The sequence below is a fragment of the Scylla paramamosain genome, chromosome 22, assembly GCF_035594125.1.
Source record: "Scylla paramamosain isolate STU-SP2022 chromosome 22, ASM3559412v1, whole genome shotgun sequence".
In the NCBI taxonomy this organism is placed as follows: Eukaryota; Metazoa; Arthropoda; class Malacostraca; order Decapoda; family Portunidae; genus Scylla; species Scylla paramamosain.
In genome coordinates, this window is record NC_087172.1 from 2,872,901 (window position 1) to 2,890,000 (window position 17,100).

Below are 17,100 nucleotides of genomic sequence, written 5' to 3' on the forward strand. Positions count from 1 at the left end.
TTCACGCACGCGCAATGAACTGATAGTCATAAACAAATAAACTAACGCACATTTCTCGCTAGGGAAGAAGCTACGATAAATAAACTGCAAATACATAATATACGTATACAATTCATACCAAATACCATACCAAATCCTTCTGCTTATGCTGTCACCTTTTCTTCTCCGTTGGGCTCCTCCGATCACAATCTCATATCTTTATCTTGTCCTATCGCTCCAATCCTTCCTCAGGATCCCCCTAAGCGAAGGTGCCTCTGGCGTTTTGCCTCTGCTAGTTGGGGGGACCTGAGGAGGTATTTTGCTGATTTTCCTTGGAATGACTACTGCTTCCTTGTCAGAGACCCGTCTTTGTGTGCTGAGCGCATAACAGAGGTGATAGTGTCTGGCATGGAGGCGTACATTCCTCACTCTTTTTCTCGTCCTAAACCTTCTAAACCTTGGTTTAACACAGCTTGTTCTCGTGCTATACATGATAGAGAGGTGGTCCACAAAAGGTACTTAAGCCTTCCATCACCAGAATCTCATGCACTTTATATTTCTGCCCGGAACCATGCCAAGTCTGTTCTCCAACTAGCCAAAAACTCCTTCATTAACAGAAAATGTCAAAACCTTTCAAGATCTAACCCCCCTCGTGATTTCTGGCATCTAGCCAAAAATATCTCCAATAACTTTGCTTCTTCTTCTTCTTTCTCTCCTCTATTTCAACCAGATGGCACCACTGCTATCACATCTATTTCTAAAGCTGAACTCTTCGCTCAAACCTTTGCTAAAAACTCTACCTTGGACGATTCTGAGCTTGTTCCTCCCTCTCCTCCACCCTCTGACTACTTCATGCCACGTATTGAAATTCTTCGCAATGATGTTTTCCATGCCCTCGCTGGCCTAAACCCCCGGAAGGCTTATGGACCTGATGGGGTCCCTCCTATTGTTCTCCGAAACTGTGCCTCCGTGCTTGCACCTTGCCTAGTCAAACTCTTTCAGCTCTGTCTGTCAACATCTACCTTTCCTTCTTGCTGGAAGCTTGCCTACATTCAACCTGTTCCTAAAAAGGGTGACCGTTCTAATCCCTCAAACTACCGTTCTATTGCTTTAATTTCCTGCCTATCTAAAGTTTTTGAATCTATCCTCAACAGGAAGATTCTTAAACATCTATCACTTCACAACCTTCTATCTGATCGCCAGTATGGGTTCCGTCAAGACCGCTCTACTGGTGATCTTCTGGCTTTCCTTACTGAGTCTTGGTCATCATCTTTTAGAGATTTTGGTGAAACTTTTGCTGTTGCCTTGGATATATCAAAAGCTTTTGATAGAGTCTGGCACAAAGCTTTGATTTCCAAACTACCCTCCTACGGTTTCTATCCTTCTCTCTGTAACTTCATCTCAAGTTTCCTTTCTGACCGTTCTATTGCTGCTGTGGTAGACGGTCACTGTTCTTCTCCTAAATCTATTAACAGTGGTGTTCATCAGGGTTCTGTCCTGTCACCCACTCTCTTCTTATTATTCATTAATGATCTTCTAAACCAAACTTCTCGTCCTATCCACTCCTACGCTGATGATACCACCCTGCACTTTTCCACGTCTTTTCATAGACGTCCAACCCTTCAGGAGGTAAACATATCACGCAGGGAAGCCACAGAACGCTTGACTTCTGATCTTTCTAAAATTTCTGATTGGGGCAGAGCAAACTTGGTATTGTTCAATGCCTCAAATACAGTAAAATCCCTCTTATCCGGCATTCGAGTATCCGGCAGCTTCAAGTATCCGGTACATTTTTCCCCGAGCCTTAAAATCAATAAAAAATCAATGTGTACTCATAAAATCGATTAAAATTCCCGCACGAGGCATACTTTGTCCCCTCGCCACCAGAGCGCACTGCTTCGCGCCATCCGCAGCCCACTGCAGTGTTTACTCAGTGACTAAGTCCCGCGTGTGCACTGTTTATCGCCTGACGCCTTCATCATGCCTAAAGTTGTAGAAAAGAGGAAGCGTGTTGTGCTTACACTTAAGCAGCTGATCAGATCAGCTGCTGATTAAGATCAGCTGATCTTTGTTATGGTAAGATGCGTGAGTGTAGGGTGGTGATTGTGGACATAATTTCACTTCTATTCAAGTATCCGGCAATATTCAAGTATCCGGCATGTCGGCGGTCCCGCTGATGCCGGATAAGAGGGATTTTACTGTACTTAATTCCTCCATCTATCAACTCGACACAACCTTCCAGACAACTATCCCCTCTTCTTCAATGACACTCAATTGTCCCCCTCTTCTACACTGAACATCCTCGGTCTGTCCTTTACTTATAATCTGAACTGGAAACTTCACATCTCATCTCTAGCTAAAACAGCTTCTATGAAGTTAGGTGTTCTGAGACGTCTCCGCCAGTTTTTCTCACCCCCCCAGCTGCTAACTCTGTACAAGGGCCTTATCCGTCCATGTATGGAGTATGCTTCACATGTCTGGGGGGGTTCCACTCATACTGCTCTTCTAGACAGGGTGGAATCAAAAGCTTTTCGTCTCATCAACTCCTCTCTAACTGACTGTCTTCAGCCTCTCTCTCACCGCCGCAATGTTGCATATCTAGCTGTCTTCTACCGCTATTTTCATGCTAACTGCTCTTCTGATCTTGCTAACTGCATGCCTCCCCTCCTTCCACGGCCTCGCTGCACAAGACTTTCTTCTTTCTCTCACCCTTATTCTGTCCACCTCTCTAACGCAAGAGTTAACCAGTATTCTCAATCATTCATCCCTTTCTCTGGTAAAGTCTGGAACTCCCTGCCTGCTTCTGTATTTCCACCTTCCTATGACTTGAATTCCTTCAAGAGGGAGGTTTCAAGACACTTATTCATCAATTTTTGACCACTGCTTTGACCCTTTTATGGGACTGGCATTTCAGTGGGCATTTTTTTTATTAGATTTTTGTTGCCCTTGGCCAGTGTCCTTCCTATATTAAAAAAAAAAAAAAATGTCTTGCAAAAAAATGTGGCTATTGAAAAAAAAAGAAAAAAGAAAACTAATGTAGCATCCTAAAACTACGATTAATTACTTGGTGTGTGTGTGTGTGTGTGTGTGTGTGTGTGTGTGTGTGTGTGTGTGTGTGTGTGTGTGTGTGTGTGTGTGTGTGTGTGTGTGTGTGTGTGTGTGTGTCTTACCAGCACTTTGCCTTCCGATCCCTGCTGGCTCTTGAGGGTGACGCCGAGCCACTGTCCGTCTTTGATCTCGTCCTCAGCTGGCTCCGAGAGGTTGTTGTCGCTATCTGCAAAAGGGCGGGGCGGGTTAGCTGGGGCGGTGGTGGTGGTTGTGGTGGTGGCGGGGATGGCGGAGGTAGTGGTGGGGTGAGGCACGTCACACGCCCCGCCAAACTACCTTCCTAACGAGGTGTTTAGATAGTTATGATATTTTGTGAAGTATTCATGAAGCAAAGTATGAAGCCTCAACATAATTAGAACACTGAACTGACAATTGAGGGACTTGACAAGCACATGTGAAGCTTTTTTGTTGTTGTCTTTCCTTCTTGTATCCAAGTTGTGTCTCTTGACAACTTTTGTGATCATAAGTTTTCCCTCTTTCAGTTGAGGCACTGACGTTAGCAAAGCACAACAAGAACAACAACAACATTAATATACAACAAATAACATTATACACACACAAACACACAAGTTCTGGTTATTATTAAAACTCTTTATGTACAAAAACACAAACTCAAACTCAGAACAAAACAAAACAAAACACACATACCGACTGTGTTGAATGAACTGAAAATGAATAAGAAAAAAAATCCAAAAGAACGGCAACCATAAAAAAAAAAAAAAAACTTAATATCTACAACTTATCATCTAATTTTGGAGGTGCAGCAGAGGCCAAGATTGCACTGACTACTGATGCAAACAAAGAGAATAAACAAAGACAATCTTCACATTGATATGCAACAAGACAGGCAGCATTCAGGGAGGCGAGGCCGCCACCTGCGCCAGGCCAAAGCACGCCAGAGGCCGGTCCGGTGGAGTGTGGGGGAGGAAGACAAGCAGAGCGGGAGGCGAACGTTTAGGCGCGAATCTGATGACTCCCTGACGTGGCACTGGCTCATAGGAACTCGCTTCCCGGGTCTCGTTTAGTGAAAGAACCATTAAACTTGCAGACGCGGCGGTAAGTTAGCGCGGAGCCACGAGGCGCGTCTGTTGAAGTGACGGGACCATTTACCTTCCTGACGAGGTTGTAACTCTTGGCTACAAGTGCAATTTGCTTCTCCGTTAAGGCCAAGATAATGTGATACCTTCTAAGGCAGCGAGGAGACAAGCGCCATTCTCCAGCAGAACCGTAAGGTGGAATCGTGCACTGACTAATGACTAAATCTCCCGCCAGGAAATTGTTACTCCCATGTAAACAAACACATGAATTATATGAGTTTTTAGAGTTTAGAATTATATTTAAACAAGGTTCTTTACACGAATGGAGGGCAAAATCAAACTTGCACTGCGTATAATAAACAAGTGAGCGACGGTCGACCCACATAGCGGGAGAAAAGAAAGAAAAAGAAAAAAAAAAATGCCACGTCTTGAAACGGAGCCGTCATCGGATCCAGCGCCGCGCCCTCGCCGCTACTCATGCACTGCCGCCAAGACACACTGGGAGGCGCGTTCGTCCGCGGGGTTCCTCGCAGTGCTCAGCAACGCCACTGTGCGAAGACTGAGACTGTGGACCGTGTTCTGAAACACCTCTGCGTCGCACCTCCACTACATTCAAAAGGCTCTAGTTGAAGGTACAAGTATTTTTAAGGGTGTTCTTATGTTTCTAGTGCTAGATTAACGAGATTTTTACATTATTAACAGGAGAAACACTCTTAAGAACCCGGCTAATCATCTCTGTGGCCTTTGGAAGTAGACATGGTGCGAGCAGTGTTTCTGAATACCGGCCTGACTGTATTCGCCAACCAAGGAGAGTGTAAAGGCAAACAAAAAAAGTCATCGAATGCGTCGCGGAATTTGAAAGCTAACGCGACACATTCAAGACCTCAGGAACCCTTGACTTCGCGCCGGGAAATTAAAGACAAGATAAGAGTAACACAGGAAACTTAAGAACCTCTGAGTCAGATCCTTTGGGAAAAAAAAAAAAAAAAGATCGTCGCTGGTTCGCAGTGCAATAAAAGAAAATAAAAGTGAGGAGTCAACTTAACACAAAATGTCGAGATTGTGACGGAAGCTGAAAAAAAAAAAAAAAATGAATAGACAGGACAAGAATGAAGGAAAAAAATAATAAGGCCATCGCAAGCAAAGATGGTTTACGGAATCACTGGTGTCACATTTTCTTTTAATCGAACTTAAAATAAAAAAAGAAAAAAAAACTTGAGATAAAAAAAAAAAAAAAAACTAAATTACGGCGTAAAAATACATACGATTAATTTGTCATCTCTGAAGACTGACTATTAAAGCGCGATGTTAGGCTTCTGTTATCCGTTGCCTTGAGTATACGACGCTCTGTTAAGCCCTCAGGTTTTGGTGGCGGTGGACAGGACGAGTGGGAAGAGCGGTCACGAGGCTCTTTGTTTTCGTTTTCCTCGTCTGCTTCATGAGAGAGGAGCAAAAATCTGTGTACTTATGTTTGTCATAGAGATTAATCCTTATTTTCATATGTGCAAAACAGAGAGAAATAAACACTGATTTCTCTTTTACCTTTTCAAACAAACAGAAAATTGACAAAAGAACCGAGGAAAACTGACACATATATCAGTTTCTCCAACTTCTTTGCGACAGATATTATCAGAATAATGCTGATAATTTAAACACGTTATAGATTTTCTGAGGAAGTGACACCAGTTATCGAGAACAACTGTTACGAGCAAGCAGTGTTTAAATAGTAATAATGTTACGAAATGAAACACGTTATAAGTTTTAGGAGCGAGTGACACCAGTTATTGAGAACTTAATGTCACGTGCAGGGAAATAATTTAAGGTTATGGCATTGCTCGGGACAACAAAAGTCACTCGGCGGCGGCTGAAACGCACAGCTGAGGCGAGGCTGAGTTACGAGTAAATAAGCAGGCGCGCGAGAACCTTCTGCTTAGCTTCCCTGGAAAAAGAAAGAGGCCAAGAGGTCCATTCCAGTGGTCCATTCCAGTGTGCGAGGGGGAAAAAATAATAAGCACAAGGCAAACACGCCATCACACAGACACACACACACACACGCACACACGCAGAATACCACAAGCGACAAACGTACTCGTCAAAAAAAAAAAAAAAAAAAAAAAAAAAAAAAAAAAAAAAAAAAAAATTCCAACCATGCGCATGTCCTCAAAAATGCAGCAAAAAAAAAAAAAAAATATATATATATAAACAAAGATATAAGGAAAAATAATACAAAGAGAACAAACCTTGACCTGTCAGGAGTCATATAGACGAATAAGTAAATAAATAAATGAACAAAAAGATAAATAGATAAATGAATAAATAAAAAGACTGGGAGGGAGGGAGGAGGGAACCTTAAGAAAAAAAAAAGGAAATTAGACGAAGAAAAATGTAAAAAAAAGGAGGGTATATATTTTCCAACGACCTACTCCGGAGCGATGCAACTGAAAATGAAAAATAAAAAAAAGGTTCACAAAGGGAAAAAAAAATCACGAGGGAGAAAAAATAAAAACCAGAGTGAAATAAAACCAAAGTCTCATAGGAAATATAAAAAAAAGGACAGAATGTGAAGAGGGAGTAACGTGTGAGGTGAGAGAAACAAAACAATAACAATGAAGCGTAGGTTTGAATAGAGAGGGAAGAGAAGGTAAAGACAGAGGGAAGAAGAGAAGATGGGGGTGGGAGGGGACGGTGTGGGAGATAAAAGGAAGGGAGAAGAAGAGGTGGAAAGGCAAAGAGAGGTGAGAGACAGAGCATTGAAGGTGTTAGTGGGTGAGAGAAAGGCGGTGGGTGAGAGGGAAGTGGGAAGGTGAGACGGTGGAAGACGGAAAAAGAGGATTAAAACAAAATATACGGAGGGACGTAATGGAGGGAGGGGGAGGAGGGAGGGAGAGAAAAAATTTTGTGGAAAAAGTAAAAATATATATAAATTAACAAGCAAATCATGCACGAATTTTGTTTTCTTCATTCCAAGTGGCAAGCAAAAGGCGAACATGCAGGCAACCACATGCATCATCATCATCATCATCATCTTCACTATCATCATCATCATCAAGACAGCAGACTCGTTTAGTCAGGGAATCAATGTTCAAACGTCAACGCACGCACACACTAACGCACACACGCACGCACGAAAGTTAAAGGGATAAAACAATATTAATGGTGGTATTAATAGTTATGATGGAACAAGGAGAAAACGAAGGGCGTGACGGAGGGCGTGACGAAGGGTGTGCATTTTTCCGCCATGTTTCTCTTCCTGACCTTCGCTGTTACTGGGACGAGAACAACTAGGTAACGAGCGAATCACTTGCCATCACATTGTTAAGGCGAAGATATGTTTTCTTTCTTTTTTTTTGTACTTGCTAGGTTAGATTTTTTCGTACGTACTGTTAATTTTATCTTATTGTATATTTTCTATTTATCTGTGGCCTAGTTTTTTTTTTTCGTTATTTTTATTGTTAATCTCATCTTCTATTATTTTTATATTTGACAACGTATTTTGTATTTCTCTACATTTACGAATGAGAACGAGACATGGCTAAAACTAAAAGAAATGAAGATAAAAAAAAAATCACAATAAAAAAAAACGCATCAAAATAAGAAAAAAATATATACTCCATTTCTTATCCTAATTTCAAGTCACATCACCGTCACGTCTCACATCGCAAAAAAAAAAAAAAAAAAAAAAAAAAAAAAAAAAACCACTTTCATCTTTCATCAGAGCTTAGGTACAGAGATTCCAACTGCTACAGATTCCAATGCCTTCAGTCCCTTATCGTCACCAGCAACACGGCGGCGAAGGGCCATCACGCCTCGATCCTCCTTGTAAGGTCGCGGATTCCATTACTTTATACTCTCGATGCTCGCACGTTTCATATTTTTTTTATTAGTGCAGAGGAGTTTCCGAATCTTTATTTTTTAGGATGCCATCACTTTTGATCCTCCCGTTTTTTCGTATTTTTTTTTTTTTTTACCAGCGTACAGGAGTTTGGGTTTACTGTTCAGAATCTTTTATTTTTTAGCCTCTAAGTGAAGCGTCTCTTGATTTCTTCGGGTGGTAAATGTGATAGTTGAGTTTATATTTTACAGTTTAGTTCTTAAGGTGAAGTTTTATTGAGTTGTAATATATTTTGGATTGTGGTTATAATAAAAGGGAACAACAATAACGGAGATTCTAGTAACAATATGTCATTTATCACTTTTGTTTTAGTTACTGTCATTTATTCAGGATCTCTATTTTAAGTTACTCTCTGAACTACTGATTCAATACCGCATTAGTGAAAAAAAAAATAAAAAGACGAATGCTACTTTTTTTTTTTCCCCCTTTTTTTCCCGAGTCTGAGATGTGACTAGTGAACGCTGCTTTAACCGCTGTAACTTACGTAAAATCTGACCTGCAAGTTACTCTCTGAACACCTGACTTCACACCGCATTAGGGAGGATAATGGGAAAAAAAGGGCGAATGCTACTTTTTACTTTTCTTTTTCTCTCGAGTCTGAGGTGTGACAGGTGAACGCCCGAAGGTTTGAGCCGCGAGTTGTGTCTGACCTTGCGAGGACCAGGCGAGTCCGGGGGGCGGCGGTGGTGGTGGTGGCGGTGGTGGTAGTGGTGATGGCGGTGGTAGTGTCTGGCATATGGTGGTGGTGTATGTGTGTGTGTGGAGCTCGTGATAACTCTTGTACGCACACACACACACACACACACACACACACACACACACACACACACACACACACACACACACACACACACACACACACACACCACAATACCATCAGGACAATACAACACAGCTCTCCCCGCGTCACCTTCCGCACACCACACGTTCACTGCGACGCACACCACATCCACAGCAACACAAAAATCTCCGCAGCACATCTCAAAACATGCGAGGTGCCCCCAGGGAATAAACCGCACGGGGAACGAAGATGGTGGTGGCGGTGCGTTGCGGGGGCGGCGGCGGCGGCGGCGGTGGTGGTGGTGGTGGTGGTGAAGGGCTGTAGGCGTTAGTGAAGGCAAGGCAATTTTGAACTTCCAATGGTTAGGCAATTCAAATGATGCTTGTAATGGGTTATTCAATCCAGGTAGTGGCCACATGCCAGACGTGGAGCCTGGCCATGGAAGGGGTGGGGCGCGGCGGTGGTGGTAGTGGTGGTGGTGGAGGTGTGGTGGTGGTGGTAGTGGTGAAGGGTGAAGGTTGTTAAACTTACGGTCAAAGATGTAGAGCCTTTTTTCCGGATCTGTAAGAAGTAAGCAACACACATCACGTAAGACAAACATATCTCTGCTGTGTGGAAAATTAAAAGTTCTTGTTTAAACATCTAGTACAGTGAGGAGAGAGAGGCGACGTGAGGTGATAAGGGGGGGCACGTGTCTGAGGGAGGAGGAGGAGGAGGAGGAGGAGGAGGAGGAGGAGGAGGAGGAGGAGGAGGAGGAGGAGGGCAAGGAGAGGGTATAGAAAACTTAAGTCCGTACATTCATTAACCAATCCGTCACACACACACACACACACACACACACACACACACACACACACACACAGGAGGAGGAGGAGGACATCCAGCCACGTGTCCTCGCTCCCTAGCACATTAATTCACCGTCAGGATCACTGCATCTCCTCCACCTAAATTAGAGTGTGACACGGGAGCCTGAGGGGGAAAGTGGAGCCTGAGGGGGGGCGGGTAGGGAAGAATGGATGGCCTCCCCCTGATGCCCGAGGGATAGGAGAAGGGGGTGAGGGGAGGAGAGGGTATAGGGGGAGTGATGGGGTAAAGGTAAGTTAGGAGGAAGGAGGTAATGGAGGAGGAGGAGGAGGAGGAGGAGGAGGAGGAGGAGGAGGAGGAGGAGGAGGAGGAGGAGGAGGAGGAGAAGGAGGAGGAGAACGACGACAAGGAAAAAGAGGAGGGAGAAAACAATGAAGAAGTCGAGGAAGAGGAGGGAGAGGACGATGACGGGGATGAGGACAAGGAGGACGATGGTGAAAAGGAGGAGGAGGAGGAGGAGGAGGAGGAGGAGGAGGAGGGATAGGACAAGGAAGAGGACGAGGACATGGGGAATCACAGCAGACCCTTGGACACAACCTTTCCTTATCAAATCACGTCAAGAGAAAGACAGGAAGGAAGGAAGGAAGAAAGAAAAAAATCTATATGTAAAAAAATGAAATCATGGGGAAAAAAATCAAGCACGAATGTTTAAAAAAACTTAGGTTAATTTTTGAAAACAGCCTAAAAAAAGAGAGAGAAAGAAAAGAAAAGAAAGTAGTGAGTGTAATCTTGTAAAAAAATGAGATAGAGAAAAACAATAATTAATTCCTTTACTTCTTTTTTCTCTTTTGTACACATGAACCTTGGTTATATTGGTCTACAGAGGAAGGAAGGAAGGAAGGAAGGGGGGAGGGGGAGTCACAACACATAATAGGTGCTACGGTGAAGGAAGGAAGGAGGGAAGGAAGAGGGGAAGGAATTAATCTGGATCGTCTAAAAATCAAGGTCAGTAAGGCAGTATATTCTCATTATCATCATTGTCATCGTCATCATTATATTCTTCGTCATTCCAAGGCAAAATATTCACATTATCATCATCATTATCATCATTATTATTATACTTTTCGTCATTCAAAGGCAATACGTTCTCATTACCATCATCACTGTCATCATCATCATCATCATTACAATCTTCGTCATTCCAACGCAATACATTATCATCATCACCATCATCTGTATTCTTGGTTATACTACAAAATCAGATTATTATTCTTTTTCTCACTATACGTCAGTTAGATGATGTGTCAGCTGGAAGTCACTGATCACAACTTGTCTGCGTCTTGTAAGGTCATCATTCATCACAACTCATTTATTGTCAGTAATCATTATCATCTGTTATCCATTTGTCCTGTTATTATTGTTTTTTTCCTTCACCTCTTTAATTACTATTTTCCATATTCTTTTTTATCCAGTCTTCCTCTTCATTATCAATTGACTTATTTTCAGTTATTACTATCATTGTTTATCATTGCCTATTGCCATTATCTTTATTCTAGTATTTTATCATCCCCTTTTCTTAATTCTTCTAAATCCTCTTCATATTTTATAGTTATTATAATTTATCATCATCTGTTCTCATTACTGTTCACTTCGGTGTCATTTCATCATTATCAAGGCAGTCTTATTTATTTCTTTATTTCTTCACTAATTTATAATCATTATCTCTCAGTCCTCTTATTCATCTCGACATTACTCATCATGAAAGGTTACAGAGGTTATAATAATTAACATCCATCATTATCTGCTGTTCTTTTGTTATTATCAGTATCTTCAGTAACTTAGATCATCACTATCAAACTTTTTCTTGTCTCACTTCTCTTTACTAACTCTTGGAAACCACAACAACTTCCACTCCAGCCTGTCAAAATGTACCCGAGATTAGACGCAGAAGTAATAAGAGAATACGAAGCATTAAAAAGAAAAAAAAAAAAAAAGAAAATGGCGAGGCGTCCCCTTTAATTATTCTCCAACACGTCACAATGTCATTACAGAATCTTCACACAGCCGCTAAACCTTCCCTCACACAATAACGCTTATTCTCCGCCAACGCACCTCAACTTTTCACCCCGAGTTCGAGGCAAGGGAGACCATATTCTGAAACACTTTTGCGCCGAATCTCCACCACTTTCATAAGGTTTTAGTTAAAGTGCCACGAATTTTTAAGTGTGTTTTTACGGTTCTAATGACAGATTAACAAGATTTCTACGTTATTAACAGAAGAAACACTTATGACAGCCCGGCTAATCACCTCTGTGGCTTTTGAAAATCTTATCACAAAATTTCTATGTCACAATTAAGGATAAAAATATGAGCGCTGTTATTTCTTCTTCTTTTTGTTATTATTATATCTTTATTACAGTGAGGTTTCCCTACAATTCGTCCTATAAGTCTGTCAAGTTTTAATTTACCAAATTTACTTATTCTTTATTTTTTGTTGGAATTAATTTAAAATAAGTGTTTTTGAAGTGCACTTAAGTGTCTGACTAAGAAGCGGCTGAAGGAGCGGATGATTAATAAATTTGTTACACTTTTACTTAGCTTTTATTTATTTATTTGTCTATCTATCTATTTTTACACGCTGGAATATACAATGACTAAATATTTGCGACTTCTTACTTATTACCATTTATTTATTTATTTATTTTTGCGGCCTGGAATGGATGTGATTAGACGATGATTTAAATTCTTTCTTATTCTTACTTATTACCTTCTTATTTCTATTTATATAGACTGGAGTGTACGTGACTTTTTTTCCCCTATACAGTAATTAGAGGAGTTGACGCGTGCTTCATCAATAGTGGCGTGTGTTAATTTATATTTCCCCCAGGGCATTAATTATATCCATGCCCCGGGGTGAGATTATACAGACCTTGGTGTTCATTAAGTTGTTAGTCGTCCTTTTTTATTATCGTGGTTTTATTTTGGTATATATTTTTCTTTATTTATTTTGTTGTTATTGTTTTTTTTTGTGATTCTATAGATCTTCGTGTTCGTTAAGTTATTAGTCTTTTTTTTTATCATGATTTTATTTTATATTTAATTTTTTCGTTGGTTAATTGCTTGTTTAGTTGGTTTTGAGTTTTTTTTTTTATCTTATCGTTTCATTTCATTATTAATTTTCGTTACGTTACATTTGTCTTTCCTATGACTTTATTTTGTCATCCATACTATAATCAATTTTTCTTTTGCTATCATTACCCCAATGTTTATCCATTATTGGCAGACTCCAGGTACTATAATTCTCATTCCATCATTCATTTCGTTAACTTACAACCTACTTTTCAATCTATTTACTTCATTTTACTATCCATCCTCTAAGTTTGTTCTCTTTTGTCACCATTACTTCATATCAACATACGTCTTTTATTGGCAAAACTTTTCATTTCACCAAGTTCCAATTTCCTTTGCTATTATTCTACTCCATTATTCATACTCCAAGTCAGTTTCACTTTATCATTATCACTTCAACATTTATCTTCTGTTGGCAGTCAGAGGGTATGATAACAGCCCCGGACCTTGAATATCAGACGAGAGCCATGGCGGGGAGAGGAGTGGAGAGCGGCAAAGGTCGCCAGGAAGGATAAGTCAGGAGGTGGAGGGCGTCAGTTAAGTAGTGGCAGTGGTGGTGGTGGTGGTGGCGGTCACGGCGGCGAGGGTGGCGGCAGTAGTCAGGCAGCGGCGAACAGTCAGGAGCCGCCGCCACCACCCTGAGTACAGCCGCGCCAGGCCAGCCAACCACCCACTTAGGTCAACATTTATACAGCGGCATGCAAGTCGTGATGTACAGTGAGGTGCCCCGAGGCTAGGTGTGCCCCGGGGCGGTCAGGGGGAGGAGGGTGAGACCCGGGAGAGACTGACAGAGGGAGGGAGAGTAGCTGCAAGGGACCAGATTCGATTCCCTGGCCGTGTTAGTGAATTCAGTCCGCCTCACGTCTCACGAACACACAGCGAACACACAACACCTGCTGAGTCTCACCTTGCATCACCTGTCATTACGTCACGCACTCTAGCGGGTCACGCGGGTACCAATCCTCAACACTCACTCCCTGAAACACGTCCTCAGGCCTCCAGTCACCCAGTCCCCGGCTTTAGGGGACGAGATGGGAGGGGAAGGGTGATGACGCGGGAACCTGACGTCATCATCCCGTTTTCCGTATGAGCGTCACTCCTCAAGTACTCATGCCACTTCCTACAGTACAGTACTCCTTCCTACAGTACAACCCAGCGGTGCTCTATGCAAGTGCTGCGTCGCTCTATCTTCTACAGGGAGTCTACAGTACTGAGGCGGCAGGGTAGGGTGTGTGTGTGTGTAGGCTAAGGGTCACTACATAATACATCTACGATAAACCTTAAACCCGACCTACGCAGAGCAGCTACAGGGATGCTACTATGTATACTTGGGGTAGTCTATGTATATATACAGTTCCTGTCTTATGCCTGCCTGGATACATGAAAAAAAGGGAGTTAAAAAAAGGTTTAATTTCTTGGACTGACGGATGGAAGGGAAGATAAATGGCTATAATAAATGGACTTGTCGATCTGAGACATAACACGATTCCTCTGGAGATAACGAGCCTGGAGAGAGAGAGAGAGAGAGAGAGAGAGAGAGAGAGAGAGAGAGAGAGAGAGAGAGAGAGAGAGAGAGAGAGAGAGAGAGAGAGAGAGATTCATGAATGATAACGCACCTGACACTCCCACAGCGAAGGAGATAGGAGGAGAAAGAAAGAGAGAGAAAAAAAAAAGATGGAGAGGGAGACAGAAAGAGAGAGATGGAGAGATCACTGAACATGCAGCCACATCTCCAGGTCGTTAGTGGAGGAGAATAACAATGAGAAACTTACCCACATCCTCACTCAGCTGTCTGATTCACCTCTCACTCACTCACTCACTCACTCACTCACTCCCTCGCTTGTACTACAACACCTACGCAACAGCGAACACTCAACATCACAGCATCGCAACACCCATGCATTACAGCACAACTAAACACTGACAGGAGGGGAGGTGGAGTGAAATTAAAAGGTTCTTGATGTAATATTTTAAACTTAGCTTGGAATTCCTTTACACGATGATGCTACGATGTTCTTTTGTTTTCTTAATGAATCACTAGTAGCTGGCTCTCTTAATCACTAAGTACCTGTTGCTATCTGTATTCTTAATTGTATCTTTTGAATCATCTATGACGTTATCTGTGAATATTGTTGTTTTATTTATCAGTACCTGTGTAATTTATGTTTTTTTCCACCGTACCTTGTAATTACCTGTATTTTTACATGTATAGTGCCTCTTTTAATTGATTCCCACCTGTGCTACCTATGTTATCTTCACCGTACCTTCTAATCACCTGTACTTTTACCTGTATCATGTCTTTTAATTAGTTCCTACCTGTGCTATGTTTTCTTTAACGTACCTGCTAATTACTAGTTCTCTCTCTCTCTCTCTCTCTCTCTCTCTCTCTCTCTCTCTCTCTCTCTCTCTCTCTCTCTCTCTCTCTCTCTCTCTTTTACCTGTATAATGTAAGGCTAAGAGACACGTGCTAATGGCAACTTACACTTAAAGTCAAGATACTACAGGTGATAAAAAGTTCATTAGTCTACCTGTCGGAATCAAGTGTGCCTTATACTTCCATCTATCCATCAATAAAAAAGATACTAATAACTTCTGCTACTTTTGCCATCGATTTTTTAAAAGTATAAACTGAAGCGCGTATTTCTTTTTTTTTTTTTTGTCATCCACACTTGAATCCACTCACTAGCAGATAACCCACACGTCATCCACTCCGGAAACACGTCATATTTTAGTCATCCACGTTTGAATCCACTCCCTCACACACTTAAGAACACGTCATATTTTTAGTCGTCCACACTTGAATCCACTTATTAGCACATCCACACGTCATGTTTTAGTCATCCACAGCTAATCCACTCACTCATCATGCACACGTCAACTTTCCCAGCACGTCACAGCCTCGTCCACGCAACACCTGCAGGTAACTCAACTAACCATTAAACCAAGTCAGTCCCCAGGTGAAGCTTCCCCCTTACAGAAAAGATACGAGTCATTTAAACCCGTATTCTGAAACGCTTCGCTCTCTCACCACGACTATTTCCAAAGGCCTCAGCGATAATTAGCCGGGTTCTCAAGAGTGTTTCTCCCTTAAAAATGCCGAAATACTGTAAATCTATCACTATTACCACAAAGAACACCCTTAAAAACCCATGTAACTTCAACTAGAGCCTTTGAAAAATAGTGGATGTGCGGCGCAGAGGTGTTTCAGAATACAGTCCCACAGAAAGACAACGAGAACAGTCCTGCCTAGCTATCCTTCCCTCGCTACCCGATTCCTGCACCGTCCGTAGCCTTGTAGTGTCCATCAGTGAGTGCTAAGGGGCGTCTCAGTTCATAAGGCTTCGCGAATCAAGAATGCAGTCGGGTCGGTGAGTGGTGGGTGGAGGGTCGTGGTGGTGGTGATGGTGTTGGTGGTGGTGACTCACCCCTGAAGCCGTCGGTGTGAACCTGCACGCAGTCTGTGGTGTTGGTGGTGAGAGGGCATTTCCACAGTGCCCCTGACCTGTCTGTCCCTGGCTGGAGGTTGTGGTCCTTCGGCGCCCCCACCAGGATCCTGCGAGAGAGGAGTGAGTGAGTGAGTGAGTGAGTGAGTGAGTAACAGTAAGGACGGTAACGTGGTGTTGATATACCGTAAACAAGACAAAACATTATATATTTAAAAATAAGTGAAAAAATCAATCTCATGCAAACATCGCAAAAAAAAAAAAAATAAATAAATAACGGTGAAAATAGATAGATAAATTGATAGATAGATACAAACAGAAAAAAATAAAAGAAAGAGCAATAATTAAGAGGAAAATTCAATAATAAAAATACATAAGGAAAATGAATGGAGAGAGAGAGAGAGAGAGAGAGAGAGAGAGAGAGAGAGAGAGAGAGAGAGAGAGAGAGAGAGAGAGAGAGAGAGAGAGAGGAAAAAAAAGCACATTAAAACCAGATCATAAAATCCCAAACCATTACCAAGTCAATAATAACAGAGGGACATCAAACTATCGTCCTTTTAGGCTTACACATTCCATAATTTATCGGACTTCCCTCACTGACCTTCCCTTCCCTAACCTTCCCCCCCTCAAAAAAAAAAAGAGAACGAAAAATAAAAAAAAATCTATATTCACTCCCTCCCCAACAGCATTTTTTATTGCAACAAATCACCGAAAGCTAAAGGAATGACAGTACATGCTAAAAAAAAATAACACACTCGTCATTTCCCTTAGAGATTCTTATTCTTCAACGTTTTCTTCGTCCACAAGGTCTATTTTCAAGGGATACACTGTTACAGGGATAGACAGACGTGTTCTAAGGAGTGGTTCTTCTCTTGATGGAGAGAGAATTCATGAAAATCTCCTTGAAATTCCCAGTAACTTCCTCTA

The 17,100-nt window shown here is 41.9% G+C and overlaps 1 protein-coding gene across 2 annotated transcripts in view; it reads right to left on the reverse strand.

Annotated features, from left to right (window-relative positions):
- LOC135111428 (integrin alpha-PS1-like) overlaps window positions 1–16,393 on the reverse strand; it is a 33,137-nt gene extending 16,744 nt beyond the window's left edge. The window contains exons 1-3 of one of the 2 annotated variants that reach the window (XM_064024704.1): window positions 16,156–16,393; window positions 9,329–9,358; window positions 3,150–3,253 (exon numbers count right to left, since the gene is read on the reverse strand). In XM_064024704.1, the coding sequence (XP_063880774.1) occupies window positions 3,150–3,253; window positions 9,329–9,358; window positions 16,156–16,378 (357 nt within the window). In that variant the 5' untranslated portion in view covers window positions 16,379–16,393. The remainder of the gene's footprint in view (window positions 1–3,149; window positions 3,254–9,328; window positions 9,359–16,155) is intronic. The other variant, XM_064024705.1, reaches the window with a different exon arrangement.
- Window positions 16,394–17,100: the final 707 nt, after the last annotated feature.